The sequence below is a fragment of the Rhynchophorus ferrugineus genome, unplaced genomic scaffold (assembly GCF_030347505.1).
Source record: "Rhynchophorus ferrugineus isolate W39M unplaced genomic scaffold, kcgeb_rfMv2 rfM3, whole genome shotgun sequence".
In the NCBI taxonomy this organism is placed as follows: Eukaryota; Metazoa; Arthropoda; class Insecta; order Coleoptera; family Curculionidae; genus Rhynchophorus; species Rhynchophorus ferrugineus.
The window spans coordinates 50,749,342-50,767,979 of record NW_027472582.1 but is presented as its reverse complement, the minus strand read 5'-3'; the positions used below and the strand labels follow the sequence as shown (position 1 = coordinate 50,767,979).

The window sequence follows — 18,638 nt, the reverse complement described above, 5'->3', positions numbered from 1 at the left end:
TGTATCAGCCAGTCCATGGCTACGTAGATTTTGCTCTTCTCCTGATGAATACTTTTGGTTGAGGCAAAACGTCACAATTTTTGCAACATATTGCAGCTCATTTTCATGTAAGAGGATATGTGGCAATTCGTAGTCTTTTTCGCAACAATAAATCGTTCACTTTAGTCAATAAATATAGGCAAATATCTGCAGTACCATTTTCATTCAGCAGCATGAAGTCGCAGTCGTATAATACATAATAACATATAACCTACAATATTGGTAAATAAACCGAACAATTGATACTCATTGCAGCATTTATAGGCAACCGACATGCACCGACTTGTACTATGTTGCATGGTGTTAATTGCATTTCATGTGATTTTCTCTACCCACTGTAATTTCCAGGCCAATTGTTGAATATTTGTTTATGAAAAAATACTTGATGTGGTGGTATTGTGTGTGGATTAGGGAATCTATATAATTTATTTAGCTTCTTCAATTGCAGTTTATCAATAGTTTGGCAACTATCCGTCGTAGTGATAATGAAGAAGTTAATTAATACATAATCTAATGTTGCATGAAAACCATAAATCTCCACTAAATCATTCGAAATACGTAACTAATTATTTTGGTTATGTCATTTATCACATTCTGTTATTAATTTACTAAATATTGATATTCTTCACTGTAATATACTTATGATGATTGCACTATCGCGTTAACGGTAATTACAGTTTAATCGTCAAACTTTTACTAACATGGTAAACAAAACAAATCCCTAAAACAAACTACATCGATATCATTTCACACAACGCGATGTTTCTAATTATGCGTGACCGTAACACAAATCAATATGATAAGCCGAATTTTCCGCCACCCCTTTCGGAACTATCCCGTTAGAATGTTATTTCGCGAAATGGGTATGAAAGCGGTCGCCAATAACTTTCACAGTAAATATAAACTGAATTTATGACCATCTATGTTTCTGAAACCTATAAACTGTGAAACATATTGCCGGAAAATGGACGGGGATTTAGAAGAAATTACGTTTTTTTATTTTTACTGCAATGGTGGAAAATTTTTAGAAAATATTGTCTCTTTCCCTTTCGATTAAATGCCTTCCGGTGCAGGATCGTTTCTTGGAGGTTAAGATAAAGTTCTAGATTGTTTCGTGCAATTTTCTAGATTGTTAACTCTTATTTAGGATAGAACTTTTTTAATGTAGCGGAATTGATATAAAAACATTCCAGTGTTCATTAACAAGATTCTGAGAACCAGCGTAAACTGGACATATTATCTTCCTTTTTAATGCCAAAAGAATGTTGTTTGTTGATTACCCACAAAGGTATTCAATAAAAAACCTTAAATGTTACATTTTATACTAGACGGATGGAAAAATTGGGGGCGAAAAACGCTTTTGGTGGACCTTTTTTCAAGAATACCAAATACGCTCTCAAAGATTGTTTACAGTACTACCACATTTTTTCAATGCAGTAGGGTAAAAGTGGAAAAATAAGTTTAAAAACATCCTGTGAGGCATTTTCTGATAATAAAAAAATCCAGAACCTTTACTTGCCATTCATCTATCTGAAATTGGAGGATACATATTGATGTATGAATCCCGTAGTTTCCTTGATTGTGTATTGATAGAACTATAACAGAACTGTACCTAATAATAAATTAAGTTACAAATTAAGATTGTACTAAGCATCTCTAATGTAAAATCTAATTTTTAAAAATCTATATAAAAGCAAAATTTCCATCTTGCCCGCATACTCTTATACTTGTGATCTGAAATTTTCTGTCAATTCATCAATATTTTTACAAAACAATAATCATTACAAAGTAACATACAATATTTACTTTACAGTATTACATAAATATTAATATCATTTTATTAGTTCTCTTATTTCATTTTATTGTTTTACTTATACTATTTTTTAAACATTATTAGTAAATTTGATTCTTTAAAAAAAATTAATCGTTACTAAAATATATCATGATTGCAATAAATGTCAGTTTTGTGTGTAAATGTAAATTTTATCAGTTAATGCAATTGTTACTAGTCTTTTATATAGAAAAATCCCATTAAAATTGACTACTGAACTGACCATATAGCTATTGGTTGACGTATTATACTATTGCTAACCTAAAACAAATGGCGCGTTAATATTAACAAAATATGATTAAACAAGTCGTATTATATGTTATTTCTCTCCTATCTTTTGCAACTTTTTTACAATTTTAAAATTTCGGCATATGTTGATTTCTACTTGATGTCATTATAAATGTTTTGTTACTAATTTGGTAGCTAATATATTCACAATAAACGAAATTGATGCTGTTTAGCTAAATTAATTATTAATTATTTGTTTGCGATGACAATTTTGTGTGTCTGATATAAAGTACGATTAGCATTCTTGTGTCTTAAATATATCAATATTATTCGATTTTAATCTACCTTCATTCTCAAAAGTTTTGTGTATCCAGTGTATGTGCGGAAATAAAAACCAGACGTAGTTTTCCTGGGAAAAAACACCCCAAGTTAGCAAGATTAAGGATTTGTGACTTTGCATTGCTTTTACCTGGTACGTATACATTTATGTATATAAATTTATATATATATATATATATATATATATATATATATATATATATATAACAGAAGAAATTATGAACATATTACCCACACTCTAAAGCCAAAATGTGTCCAAATGAGGCAATGGTAAAATTACATTGAAAGTAAATGTAATTATACTACATGAAAAGATTTTGTTACCCTTTAAAAAGTTGTTTGTAAAGTGCCATCGTTTTAAAACTTAATTATTTTCAAGGCGTTCATTTACTTAAAATAAATGTATATTGGTCAAGATATATACTTATATATACTTATATATAAGTATAAGTATATACTTATATACTTATACTTATATTAATATTTTGGCTTAAGACTTTTTAACCGAGATCACTTTTTCAACAAGAATGTTAATAAAATACATTAATACAAAATAGTATAATACAATTTGCAAATCAACAAGGTGAGCTTTATTTTATTAACAAGAGACTCTCATGCTTGTTTTATTATATTGTTAATAGATGCTTAAGCTGTCTCTTTAACTCCTCGATTTTACCATAATAAGAGCACAGCAGTAATTTTGAAATATATCATATGTTTGAATTTTTTGTTGCTGTTCTTTAAAGTATTACTTTTTGGTATGTTTTCTCCATTCTGATGTATATCATACATTTCTGTGTTGAACAAGTAGGTAATATATTACCTACTTTACACAGACTTTCAGCTCTGCTGCTTTGCTTTCAGTATGAGGGAACAATAAGATAGCAACTTTAATACATTTTGTTTGAATTGATAGCACTAAAAATATATAAAAAAGGGAAAGAGGTATAGACAATTTTGATTCTGTTTCTCACGAGATATGTTTTCAATTAGATCGCAGCATTTAATTATTTTTTATTTATATACATTATTATATATATATATATATATATATATATATATATATATATATTCTTATATTTTAGCTTTTTGATATATAATATTTGTATTTATACAGAATATTTTTATTAATAAATGGTTTTGAAAAATTACATTTTGGTTTAATTTAAAATGTATTTGGTCAGTAGAATGTGACGTTAGAGGTTAGTCACGTGATACGTATGATATCGTCGACCAATGAAATGCTCCCCTTATAAAATATTTTCATTACAGGTAATGGAAATTTAACTAACCAATGAAATTCAGCGAAATGCCGTTCTCAGCGCCTTTCTACTGAGACCACGCAAAACAACTCTGAAATTATTTGTATTAAGTTAACTCTATATATTACTCTATGTCCTGGACCTTGTTCGTACGTTATCCTGATTTGTAGATGGATAACTCAAGCAAGTGATTCACATAAGCCTATTTTGGAGCTATTAAGGTAGCTTTGCTGAGACCAAGACAAATAGTTTGGACGGAGGAAGGTCCAGATTTATACATCAAAACTTACAAAACAATGTCTTTCAATTTTTGCTGAGTTACTAAACATGTATGCGTGATTAATTCAAGAAGGTTTATTTAAACACCTACTCAACTATTATATAGTATTATATAACATTATATGGTATCTGTATTATTTTTTTACAGCAGAATTTAGTCAGGCATTGAAGCTGTTGGTTAAATTTCTTCGAGATTTGCTTTTATTTATTGTCGCTCTTTGCTATCCTACGGTATTCGCTTTTCATTGTGAAAATCTTTCACTGCTCTTTCATGTCTCTTTCAGTACTTGATTCTTATGTTAGGCTACTATATATATTCAACTTAAAAGCCTATAAAGAAAATTTTAAGCTTTTCCCTAACAGGAATTATTTAATTGAATAATGCCTGATTAGTTCATTACTTTTTACTTAATACATGCTTTTATTGTTCCACCTAATAGACCTATTTCAAAAGATTTCTTATAACTAAGCGACGTACCCTATAGAACCCAGATGATAATTTATCAAATACCTAACCATTTGTAATTACTATTATATTTTACATAATCAATTACACTCTATTGAAATACTTTTGATTACTATTGATTTCAATTAATATTGGAAAAGTCGATGTTTTGTAGAACTTGTTTGAATTCAATTGGTGGCCGAGTTTTCTTGATATACTGAAAACTCATATTAATTAACGGTAAGAATTTTCTATAATTATAAATAAATATTAATGATAATATGTAACAGTTATACTATGGTTGCAATATTTTATATCAGCTTGTGTTATAAACACATCTAGGGATCAAAGCGCATAATTTCCTTCATCTTGATATTAAATATAGCTTACTGCAATACTTATTTATACTTAAATCTTGTAATTCAGAAGAAGTATGTCTTAGATTGATGAATTCGTGATATTCATCACCTACTCGATGTTACTTACGTTGTCGTCTCTATATTATATTTCTTTATTGAGGGTTGCGGGATTGAAGCTCAGATATGAGGAAACGTTCAATATGGAATTTATATTGGAATATAAAACTTATCATCGTGCTTTGTAAGAATATCCTCTCAGTAAGTCTTTTAAAGAGGAATCATCAATATTGCGGGGGGTGGGGGAGGTAAATTTAGGCTATGCTCTTAAATAGCGTACAGACACTTAAAAATTAATTGATGCCAACGTTTTTATTTCAGGAATATTAAAACTAAAATACAAATTGTAATGGCTATTTACAAATGGTATAATATGCTATCGACTTGAAGGTATATCTTTTCAGTAATCTATTTACATATAAAATTGTGTGAATGATTTTATAGACATATCCTATATAATTATTTATATATAAAAAAAAGTCGATGAACAATAACCGTTAGAAATAGAACTTATTATAGAAAACAAATTATTTATATCTCAAATCATATAAAAATAAATTCAATTAATTTTCAATATATGAGTGCTATTGGAATATAATGTAAATTTGTATATGTTTTATTTGCAATGGTGCAATTGTTGAAAATTGAATGTGGATTAATAAATAATATTTTCTCTATAATATTTTCTCCTAAATAATATAAGCTCCTAATATGACTTTTTTAAACATTAACAATATTAACAATTTGTTATGAATTTTATTAAACAAAAGTTGTAGAATTGCAATAATATTATGTTAATTAAATTCCATCAATAAAACAAAAGTGAAAATCACTGTCATGGTCGACTTTTAAGAATTCTAGTAATTTTAATCATTTTATTATTGTTGTTTCGTTATAAAATGATAAATTTGCTTCATAGCAGACTTGTATTATTGCCAAGCCCGAAATTAATTGACTTTAATGTTAATGAAACATTTTAATTTCCTTTTGACTATTAGCTGAGTGAAATATTCCACGACGGTAAATTAGATGAGCAAATGTTGTTTTTGTGCCATACAAAGGGTCGGTTAAATGGGTTAGATAAAAAAGATATTTAGGAAGATGTACTAGTAAAATATATCTACTCCGACCATAAATTACATTAAGATAACTATTTCGGTTTATTCTGATAAAAGTGTACTTTACAACTTATCCAGCTAGAATGTTTTAAGTTAATATTATTATAGGGCAAAGTGGCCTGAATATATAGAAGGCATTAATTTAAATGCAAATAGTTTGTTAATACTAGGGAACGAATAACAAATAATTAACAATAATAAGGAAAAATAATAAATAGCATTAATTTAAATTCAAATAGTTTGCCATTAGCAGGGAATGAACAATAAATAATTAACAATAATAAAGAGCAATAATAAAGAATAAAATAAGACTTAATTTAAAACAGTATTTTCTCAAAATCAGATAAAAAAATATTGTAGATGTATAATATATAACACATTATAACCATGTGATGTTTCTCGAGAGAAAATTGCTACTTTGTTGAATAGGTAATAAGGATCCCAGTAAATATATGATTTCATTTTCTAGAAGTTTAGAGGCAATTTGACAATAAAATTCATTTTCCCTATTCTAATTAGGTAGCATCCCTGGTTAGTCAATACATGCTCACTTTTGAACCTCCACACGTTTCAAGAAGATAATAATGAGCTCGCGATACATACATATAATACATATAATAAAACAGAACACATAGCGTGGATGGAGAAAAGTTAACACCTGAGATATATACAAAATAAAATATGCTTATGATAATGGTGTACTTATCCTGCAATTAATTAAATTGTAAATAAAGACTTACTAATAATGTGTTGGGTGCCAGTTGCTTTTAAAGCAGCTGCAAATCTTCACGTTGCAATTCCACATTCCATTTTATTCCAAATGAAATTTTTTCTATTCTTGTACCAAAACATCTACCAATTCCTTCAATGATGGATATCTACTTCTCACACTCTTCTCTAAAGATTCTCATAATGATTAAATTTTGTTGAAGTTTGGCGATTGTGCAGGCCAGATGTATATGCTATTCTGATTATCCTCAAACCAAGACTGCACCATTTCGGCTGTGTATACCGTTTTGGAATGTGGAATTGTTTGCCAGCAATTTGCTAGTCTCGAACTTAATGAGAATGTCATCGCATTACCGCATCGAATAGAATGTCATTTCAAAATGTCTTTCGACGTTTTCTCATCATTTCGCCACATATACAACAGTACTTGTAAATTTACTTGAACTTGTTTATTTAAAACAGCTAAATATTAGAATTGGATAGTGACTAACATGAATATGTGTATACATATTTATTACAGATAAAACATTATAGATAAATATTTTATATAAAAAAGATAAAAACAAATAAGCATAAATAAAATTTTAGGGGTTAGTATGGGCAGGTAGAAATGAAAGGTTGAGTAACATGATAAATTCCTAATAAGGTTTAGATTAGATTATATAAAAGTAGCCCATCAGCATGCCGCTCTTTTTACCCATAAGTGCGCTACTCAAATTCGTCAGTCCGAACATCACTCTCACAAGGTCGAGTTGGGGCCCACTGCCCAGTAGGTGGTGGACTGAGGTTGGCGAGTGATACAGAACTCGCAACTAGGCAGTCTCTCCGAGGACATTAGGTGGCTGTGTGTTGAATGGTTAGTGTCTCAGTCTCAGCCTAGTGAGAGGAACTCTAGGGAGTTGTAAGAGTCGGTGAAGATTAGCCATTGCTAACAAGTGTCACCTGATTCACCAGTGTTATTAATTGTCTACAAGAATCATACATATAAAATCCAAAATGCCATTTAATGTCTTTGGTGACTTTCACCATATTCAGCGTTTTCAAAACTCGGGTCATTTCGAATTATAAGAGCTCGGTATCATATTCATATAATGAGAACTGCTTAACTTAATTAAGCTATATTGTTACGCATTGCTATCTTTTATAAAATTAAAAAGCACTTGAATCAACAATCTGCTTATTGTTGATTTATGCTTATTTATTTCGGGTAAATAAATATCAACTGCCTGTATACAATATGACAAATACATCCCTTAATTATAGCTATTAAAAAACTTAAAAATGTAACAGTTGCTTGTTAATTACATCTTGATTTAACGGTTTCTAGCAACTCCTGTTTATAAGAAATACAATGACTGAGCAAGTGTAAGTCTTCACATGTACTAGCAGTAAGTATAGGTAATAAACCGTTATACTACGTTGTTCAACAATTTTATGGAGTAATTATTTGCCAAGAGTAGAACTAAGAATTCGACATAAATGCATTATTTCATTTCCCAAAAACGCAAGTAAAATTACATCACTGAATTAAATTGTGCTTAATAATTTGAAATCCACGGCTTATTCTGTGTCCAATGAGTACTGCATGGGATGACAGTAGGATAAAGCTTAGTCGAATGCGACGATTAAAATTATTCACCGTTTCATTGTAGCCACTACTGACAAGACTTGGGTTTACAATTATTATTCTGAATCAAAACCAGAGACTCCGAAGTAAGTTCATATTCATGAATAGGCCAAGAAATTGTAAGCATCTGTTTGTTGAGAGATGCAAAATTAATTTTGTTCTTACATACAATAATTAAATAATTTTGCCAAACAATACTATCAAAATCAAAAGAAAAAGCTCAGAAAAAACTTTATGTCAACAAATATACCTCTATCAAATAATCTAATTTCTTTAAAAGCTTTAAAGTGGCACAAATAAATATGCTCAAAAAACCTGACAAACCTGCAGAACAAGTCCAATCTTACTGGCCTATTTTGCTATTACCTGCCATATTAAAACTATTTTGGAATCTAATATTTAAACATGCTAAAATTTTATAATGTACTAGATTTCCATTTTAGTTTTCGAACTCACCACTCAACAATCGATCAAGTGCACAGAGTAACTGCAGAAATATTTAAATCGCATATGAGGAAATTAAATACTGCCATGGAATATTCTTGGATGTCTCATTCAAGCTTTGATCGGGTTTGGAATTTGGGATTAATCTGTAAGATTATCAAATTGTTACCGCGTAACTATTGTCAACTGAATTTTTCGGAAGAAAATTTAGTCTCGCACGACATGGCGTTCTCGATATTTAATACCTTTTCAGCTGGAGTTTCACAAGGTAGCGTATTAGTACCTCTCCTATATCTGCTCTACACTGCTGATATCCCAACAACAAAAGAAACACTACTTGGAACCTTTGATGACGACACAATTATCATGGCAAACGACATACCTCTGCCTAGGGCAGTAGAAAAAGTATAAGTGGCAGTCAACAAAATCAACAAATGGACTAAAGATTGGAAAATTTAACTCAACATCTCCAAACCTGTTCATGTTAATTTAGCATGCTGCTATATGCTGATGCCCAATTCCTCAAGCAGAATCAGCTAAATACCTCGGCATCCATCCTGACGGTAGATTAAATTGGAAACATCATGTTAGACAAAAAGCAAAATACATTAGAAACAAAACAAAACATCTATACTGGTTAGTCGGAAAATACTCTGAACTTGATCTAAAATCAAACACATTGATTTATCATAAAGCTAATTTGGACCTATGGGGTGCAAATATGGTATTGCACTAAGAATTCAAATTAACTAGTCGACGCTGTCAAGACAAAATTCTTCGATTAATTATCAATACCTATGGCTACGTAACCAACGAAGAACTACACGGTGACCTGGAAATCAAATGTCTTTGCGAAGTCATCCAAGATTTCGACTTAAAACACGAAAGAAAATTACTAAATCATAATTACTAATGTGGAAACAACTACTGGACAATGCCCAGGAAATAAGAAGATTGAAACGAACCAAGCAATACGAACTTATATAACGTGTATACTTTTAGTGTAAATTGTAGCTTAAGTTATTATAATTTTATAATTGAGGAATACATATTGATGTGTTTATCTCACACTCGTCTTGCTTGTGAATTATTCCAAGTACAAACGTTATGTAGTAATAAATTAAGTTATAATTAAGATTGTACTAAGCATATGTAATAAAGATGTTATCAAAAAAAAAAAGAAATTGTGAAAAAGCGTCAGTTTTGAACGAGGCTTGAATTGATTGATTGTGATGAAAATTAACTTTTATTCGTAGACTACAAAACACGTATTGTTTTATATAATAATATTATAATTTTATCTCTCCGACCAGGTGGTGGCTTATTAATAATTTCTGTTTTATCTTCAGGGCCTCATTAAACAACACAGTAGCGCAAAATTTAATTTCAAAATGTAATTAAAATTTGATATATTGTTAAACCGATAAATAGATTGCATCCAGGATTATTTACTCCATATATTAGATTGATAATTCTACATTAACTATAAAATTACGTTTTATGGCATGGGTATTTCAAATTGACTAAACATTATTTTAGAGTTATCCAAGGAAAGCATTTCTTTAGGCGGCAGTTATTAGGGCGTTCCACCACCGTAACTTTTACAGTAAATATAAACAGAATTTACGATCGAACGGTTTTCCTGAAGCCTATAAACTATGAAACATATCGGCCGAAGTTGAACGGGGAGATTTGGAAGTAATTGCTTTTTTACTGCCGATGTGGGAATTTTTAAAACAGTTTTTGGTTTTTTTTCAGACCACCGGTTTAGTATTTCACGATTAATAAACGATACATTGTTAACAAGATTCGTACCGTTAGTTCAAAAATAGTACCTGAAAATGGAAAATTATGTGGAAAAGATGTAAAATAAACATGCTCGAATATATTTAGGATTAATCTACTTTAACAAAACGTGTGAATGCTTAACGCAATTACTAACATACAGGGTTTAAGTTTTGAGAAGTTTAGAGTCAAGACTTACGCGGGCGTATATTTCTCAATTATTGACTAATGAAGTTATGCATCTGTATGCATCGGTTCCCTGTAATTGATATGAGATCACAAGATGATATCGTAACTTACTATTGTCCTTATCCCGAACTAAAGGTTTTTCAAAGAACGGACCGCATTGGAAGAATACCCTTTTGTTATATTTTAGGGCCTCCTTTTTGCCAATCAGGGTATATCTGGACTGGGCGTATTGCTTAATATAGGCACTGAACCACATTCCTCGGAATTAAGCCTAACGGCTGGTGAGTGGCCCACTTGCAGATTAACTCAGACGATATCCGTTCTTACCCGGCTAGTTACTAGCTTAACTGCTTTCATTCTCCTTATAGGAATTTGCTCACTGGCCTTTTGAAAAATCATAAATATATACAATCAAAAACATTCATTTAGGATCATGCCTCAGCTCACGACTAGAACTACTGTAGGAAGACCGTCCTGATGCCTTGACGATTGCAGGCATCAAGCCAGCTAGGAAGAGTACTGAAGAAACACAACATAACATATAATATAATGGTTTGACTATAAACCATAGAGAAAGATATATTAGTTGTTAGCTGACCTTGAAACGAAAGTTAATGTTTATACCTCTTTAAGGTTTCCTGTTAAACGTGGGTACACGTACTTAGCAGAAACTGGAAGAATAATACACTTATAAAAGAACATCAATAATGTGTGAAATATAGACGCATCATCCCGCTATTTTTGGTTCAACATTTGATCGATACTGGTCACAATAGTGACTTCAATAGAGTCGATCTTTTAGATACCTCACAAGGCTATTTTGAGAGAAAATATCTACAATCTATATGGTTTCGCATTTTATTATTCAACGGACCATTAGAAGGCAAGGTACTAATCGGCTAATTACCCAGTCGTGATAGACACTTTTTAAATGCAATAACCTAATTAGATAAGCTTCATATATGAGAAATTCAATCAATAAATGCGCATCCAATCAGAAAACCAATAGCCCAAATTTTGAGAGCTTTTTTAACCTCAGGGCTCAAACAGTCGGTTAGAGATTGAAACAATGAAATATATTGCAATAAAATAGTTAGCAGTAAAGGGAATTTAAGTGGAGTAGTAGCAGTTGTAGTAGTAACCAAAGTTTTATACCAATCAGCTCTAGTTTTAATGATGGTAGTGACATTTTAAATCAACTTATTTTATATTTTAGTTCGGAGTTTTGTTTTTTGGTATCAATGGGCCTGTTAACTTCCAAATTACAAATCATCTAGTTATTTGCAGGTAATCAGTTTGGGACTAAAATAAATCGTGGGTTTCACATATATATGTTATACGTCTTATAAGTTAAAGCTTTAATCAGGGTGTTCATAACTCACCATGGCAATAAATCATGGACTGGGGCAAGTGGTAGCCGAAACGAGAAATATCTAGTGAAATAATAATACCTCTGTTTATACAATAACAGTTTTTTGTTTAATGATTGACACAAATGTATTAATTTCAGTTTACCCTGACTTGTCATAACGATTTAGTTCTGCGTTATTTTAGTTTGTACGTATTTTACACTCATTTCTAATTAACATCTCTAGAAACGACAGCTTTATCAAATTACTCTAAAAAACTAATTAAGTTAAGATATAAAATTAAAAACTAATATAAAAGTTCTCAATAGACGTTATTTAATCAGCTTAGAAATTGAATAGAGGAAAATAAAAAATGTGATGCTAGTATAAAATGATATATTGGTTGGTTATTATAATATCAAAACCAAATTAAGATTGAGGTCCGAAAATAGATTAATTTGAACTTTTAAATAAGAGAGCAATTGGTTCTCAGTGATCTCTAAATATCTAAAAAATCCTGTATTGATTGGATTAAATTTTATAGTTGGTATTTAAAACACCCCTCAATAATAATACCTGTTGATTAACTAGTTCATATTTACTCATTAAACAGTTTAATTTACTCTTTCATAGATTAGCTTCCATCCATTAACATCAACGAAATGACATTATTCAATGTGCATGGATCGATTACTATAGTAATTTAATAATAGTTTTATACAACTTCGTCATAGAACGCAATGGTAAATTCCTTTATTAGTCTCATTTTATTTTCACTCCAGTCAGATTTTATTGCGTTTCCTTATTATCAATACCCAAATTAAAGTTTAATACTTTGTTATCTTTAAATATATTAGAATGCGTTCTACTATTATCATTTTCCAAATGTCGAGGTGACTATTTTGGTTCGATTTTAAGTGACTTTGTTAAATTTGTTGGGGTATGTAACTGTTCGATAGTAATCTCTTATTGATTTGCTCTGATCATCTCAGCATCAAACAGATTTCCTCCCCACCTGATGGGTTCGATTGCTTGAAGCATCAGTTTTCACATTTTATAATTCCAAATTATTCTCTTCAAGTCGTCGCCTTTAGGCACTACTGATGCTTTTTATCAAATATTTGTGTTTTTCTTCTGATATATAATTACTTTGTATTTTAATCTAATAGACTACTTGCAGTTAGTTAACATAAATTAGCCATAAATGTTTAGTTTTTCCGCCGCTGATTTTCGCGATATAAAAGTGGCGAATTTAATGTCAATGACAAAAAATGGCCAGGAAGATCTAAACAACACTTTGAACTTAACTGGAATTTTCAAAGAATATTTAGTCAGCTTAGCAATTGATGAATCAACATAAACGTTCGTAAATGCTGATTCATTGATTCACTCATGTAATGGGTAAAACTAAAATAATTACCACTTAGTTCAGGAGAACCATGCACATCGACACCGTAGCAGAATATTCATCCCCATCCCCAAGAACATCAAAGCAAGAGACGTAAAATCATCATCTTGCATTTCAACACTAGGCCGAGAGTTGTGAAGCATATATGTTTGCAGCTCGAATAGAAAATCCGGCTGTAACCAAAATACGTGCCTGATATTGTGTCTAATGATAAGTACAACTCTAGATCCATTTTTGAAAACTTAACTGCCATATAGTTTCAAAATAGTGAAGAGAGTGGAATCTGGACCGATGATTGTATCGTTGACAAACGAACATCGTTATTTATACATGATACCCTCATGTTGCTAGATAGGTAGAGAACGTTGGGAACTGTCGACTGAAAATAGTAGAAATAGTCAATAATCGCAAAACACTCCAACTAGTCGATAAAAAAACTAGCGACTGAAAATAATAATTACTATTTCAATAAAATTCACACTTCCACTATTTTTCCATTCGTAATAACAGACGGAGATATCCGAATTCCTTCCCGTACTAATTTTGACGGCATATTGAAAGGACGGCGATAATTGTTTGATCCTTTTGTGCTGTACATATTTCATTTCCACATAGTTAATTTTAAAAAAGTCTACGTAATATAATAATAATTTCTTACCAACAAGTGCTTACTAATTGTTTTTCAACCGCGCCATAAGTAAGATGGAGATGTACATATTTATGTTCGATTTTTCTTGGAAAAGAAATGAAAGATATAATTGCTGTAAATAATTGGCTTCAAAACAAGAGTTTTATTTTGAATGATGCATCTCACAAGATTTTGACCGGGTATGGTATTTGGGATTAATCTAATAAATTAGCAAGTTGTTACCGCGGAATTACATTCAACTGCTGGAATCCAATTTTTTCTCACATGAATGGGTATTCTCGACATTACTCCGGTTGATGGTTGAAGATAGCGTAGTGTTTTGGGAAGACTCTTTTATCTGCTCTATACTGCATATAATATCATAACATCGAAAGAAACAGTAGTTGCAAGATTTTCGACGGCAAACTTTAGAAAAAGTACAAGTATCGATCAAAAGCTCTACAAACGGCCCACACACAGACTGGATACAGCTTAATAGCTTCAAATCTGTTGACACTTTCGAATCAAAATGACACTTTCGCGTTGCGGCGAAATTACAAAAACCTAATTAGATTACCTGACGAATGCCCGATTCCTCAAGCAGAATCAACTAAACACCCCGAAATACATCTCGATGGTAGGTTAGAATAGATTGAGAGTCATTCAACTGTACTGCTTGGTGAGAACATACTCTCAACTTGACATAAAATAAAAGAGATTGGTTTATCAGTCAATCATAAAGCCAATTTGGACCTATGGTGCTAAAACATCAAACCAAACAGTAATTCAACGCACCGAAAACAAAGTTGTACGATTAATTACCATTACATTTCGCAGCGTATCTAAGTAAATATAACTTCGAAGTTAAAATAGATTTACCAGGCGATCTAAGATTTGGTTCGAAACATGAAATAGAGTTCCTACATCACAGCAATGTGAGAACAATACATCTACTGGTCAACACGCAGGATATCAGAATATTAAAGGGAAACAAACCACACGAACTTACATACAAGTTATAAATAGTGTATTCTTAATTTTAGCATAATTAGTTTAGTTTTATTTTAATTTGGTAAATACATACTGATATATTAATCCCACACTCACTTTGCTTGTATAGCTTTAAGTAAATACAACAGAACATTAGTAATAATTTAATGTGTAAATTAAGATTGTACTAGGCATATTTAATGTAAGATATTATTCATCTAATATTTAATGTAAAATTATTTGTATGTTCATATATTTGATTGGACCACTAAATATTTAACTCTCGTACTCTTTTTAAACACAATAATAATTGTATGCTATTATTCGCAACTTGAAAGAAAAATCTTTTAACATTCGAAAGGCATGAACAAACAACATTCAGAGGCTTAGAGAATCCATAAAGTCAATCAAATAAAGATCGAACAGTTACCAAGAGAAGATATATGGAGCCAAAATTATTTTCTATATATCAATCAAAATGCTCGTTTTACATTATTATATTAATAAATAATATTGAAAAATAGAGTTTCAAAATATTGCTATATTAATGCACAGTATATTGTTTTTAGAATAATAGTACAAACAAGACATAAATCATTTCATATAAATCTATATAAGCATAAATTCGCCACATCATTTTCAAGATCATTCAGAACGTCAAATGTCATTTGAATAAAACTAGTAGGCCCGAAGATAGTCACTGAAAGTACACGGCTGAAACAGTCGGTAGGAAAATTTAGTCAAATCAGTCCGACCGAAAATAGTGACCGAAACACACTATAGTAAAAAGTAGTCAATTATTAAACAGTCGATAGCCGTTTCCACTTGATAGCTCCCAGCTCTAATATGTAGTATCAATACTTGTTAATAATATATTCAATCAATCAATTTCAAAGCTAAGTTGGAATAGTAAGTAATAGAGGAGCACTTGTAGCATAATAGTTGAGGAGTATAATAATTGCAAAAAGGAGCTAGAGGTTTTCCTTATAAACTTTTTCAATTCGTATACGATTATTATTACATATATCGGACATTGTGGTCCAATAGTTGGGAAATATTATTATTTTGATAATTTGTCTAAATGTAATTACCTAAACGCTGTTTAACCAAAAAAGTTAGAATAACTGAGTATATAATTAAAAACGGCAATCACTCTAAACCATTTATAAAAATAAATACTATGAAAAATCCCATTTATATTCCACACATATTGTGTTTCACGCCAATGAACTCAAAAATCGTACAAACGTCGAAACTTTATTTTAAACTTAATATATATTTCTGCGATCAGAGCTGGCAATATTCCGAAGTGTCGATAAAAAAGCGAAAAATATCGGCGCACGATCCAAAGGCACGCATCTGCAAGGCAGTAATTTATAGAAAGTTTGAAATCTGTTACAGTACTTACCACGATATTATTTAATATAAAGGTGAGGGTGGCAGCTGGTCTGGATTGTGGCGAACTACAGTTTGCTTTCAACACATCCCCGACCTCGTAGAAACTTTTATCCGTAGTTAGACTTGGAGGGCTCTTTGGCAAAACTGTAACAAAGCGTATAATTTATTATATTGTGCGGAAGTTGGCCGGGAAATTTTACTCCGTTTTAGGGGAGGGTTCGTAATTGTACCGGTTATAGAAAAATGTCTAATAAGCGTCGCCTTTCCTAAAAACTATTCTGGCCGTTCGGGTTGGAAACTTTAGAAGGATTTATATTTGATTTCCGTGTATTTATTTTTTCCCCACTTACAGAAACAATTTAGGAATAGTTGTTTTGTTTTTAGTTCTTTCTTTCGTTAGTATATAAATTTTTTTATTTGGTCTGGATCTGGTTCGATTATTTATTGCTAAATATAAATTTCACTTACGATACAGGCTAAATTATTTTATTTTGTATACATAATATTTATTATTAATTTCAATTAATTAATAGATAATTTCGATCAACCAATAATTTAATAATATCTAAAATAAGATCGCATGCGAAATCGATATAGTATAGCGATATTAAAGTAAACTGTATTATAGTTAATTTTTTTATATATAATTATATCTTATATTAGATTTGCTTAATCTGTTTTGCTTTCCTTTGCTTAATTACTTAAGCTGAAGTTATTAATATACTTATACACTAAACAAACACTAAATAGGTTTGGTTCGCTTCAATCTTCTGATTTCCTGCGTGCTGCCTAGTAGCTGTACTGCTTCCTCGTTGCTATCAGTTAGCAACCTTATTTCATGTCTTACGGCGAAATCTTGGTTTTATTCGTGTATCCATTTAATTAATCGTAGAACTTTGTTTTGTTTGTATTGGATTACTAGTTAGTTTTATGTCTTAGTGCAACCCCATATTTGCACCCCATAAGTCCAAATAGGCTTTATGACTGACGGATAAACCAATCTATTTGATTTTAGGTCAAGTTAAGAGTATCTTTTGAATAACCAGTATAGTTGTTTGACTTTGAGTCTAATCTGTTTTGCTTTTTGTCTAACATGATGTTTCCAATTTAACCTACCATGGAGATATATTCCAAGGTATTTAGCTCATTCTACCTAAGGAATCGGACATCCATCAAGTGATATAATTAGATTTTTATCATTTCGCTGCAACGCAATATTAACATGCACAGGTTTAAAGCTATTAAGTTCTATTTTCCAGTCTTTAGTCCATTTATAGATCTTGTTGACCGCTACTTATACTTTTTCTATAACCTTAGGCAGGGATACATTTCTCCATCCAGCCGAAATAGGTGTAAGTGTTGGGAATGCCACTTAATGCGAGACTCTAAATTTTCTATCGAAAACATATGATTCCTGCAGCCAACAATAATTCCGCGGTAACAATTAGCTCATTTTGTTGATTAATCCCAAATGCCATATCTGGTCAAAAGCTTGTGAGACGTACAGGGCAGTATTTCTTTTCTTCGAATGTATTTTCAACAACCGTTAGTGTTATTACTGTAACAACAACTGTTATTCTGTGCACTTGGTCGATTGTCGAATGGTGATTCCGAAATTCAAACTGAAAATCTGGTATTTATATATATTGTAAAAAACGTTTTAACTGCAGTTTCACAAATAATGTTGATATCGCAGATAGTTAAATCATTATAAAATTAAATATTGGTTTTACATAATATAACTATACTAAACACTATTAACCATAGCCAACCATAACCAACCTTAGTAAGTTTATTTTATTAGCTTTTACCTTTTCAACTTCATTATTGTTTTTATAAAGACGAAAATCTACCTGTGAAAACATTTGAAGTATTAGTTTCAATACTTATACGGCATGATTATGTCAATGTATTCAATTGGAAAAGCTTTTTAAAGTTTGCAGTTTTCCTAGACATAGAAAAGTCATTCGATATAACCTGAAGATAATTTTTAAACAACTACACTTACACAAAGTGTAAATATTTTTTATTTTATTAAAAATTCAATTTCCGCACATTACATTTACCAATCGCACATTGAATATCCATTGCAAGGTCCTACGTATATAGAAGATAATGCTGTTTTTCAAGGTTC

General features: G+C 30.7%; 1 protein-coding gene across 2 annotated transcripts in view; it reads right to left on the bottom strand.

Annotated features, from left to right (window-relative positions):
- Nucleotides 1–18,638, bottom strand: part of LOC143193247 (uncharacterized) — a 327,672-nt gene that overhangs the window by 75,823 nt on the left and 233,211 nt on the right. For both annotated transcript variants that reach the window (XM_076399328.1, XM_076399327.1), the window contains exon 4: nucleotides 16,515–16,648. In XM_076399328.1, the coding sequence (XP_076255443.1) occupies nucleotides 16,515–16,648 (134 nt within the window). The remainder of the gene's footprint in view (nucleotides 1–16,514; nucleotides 16,649–18,638) is intronic.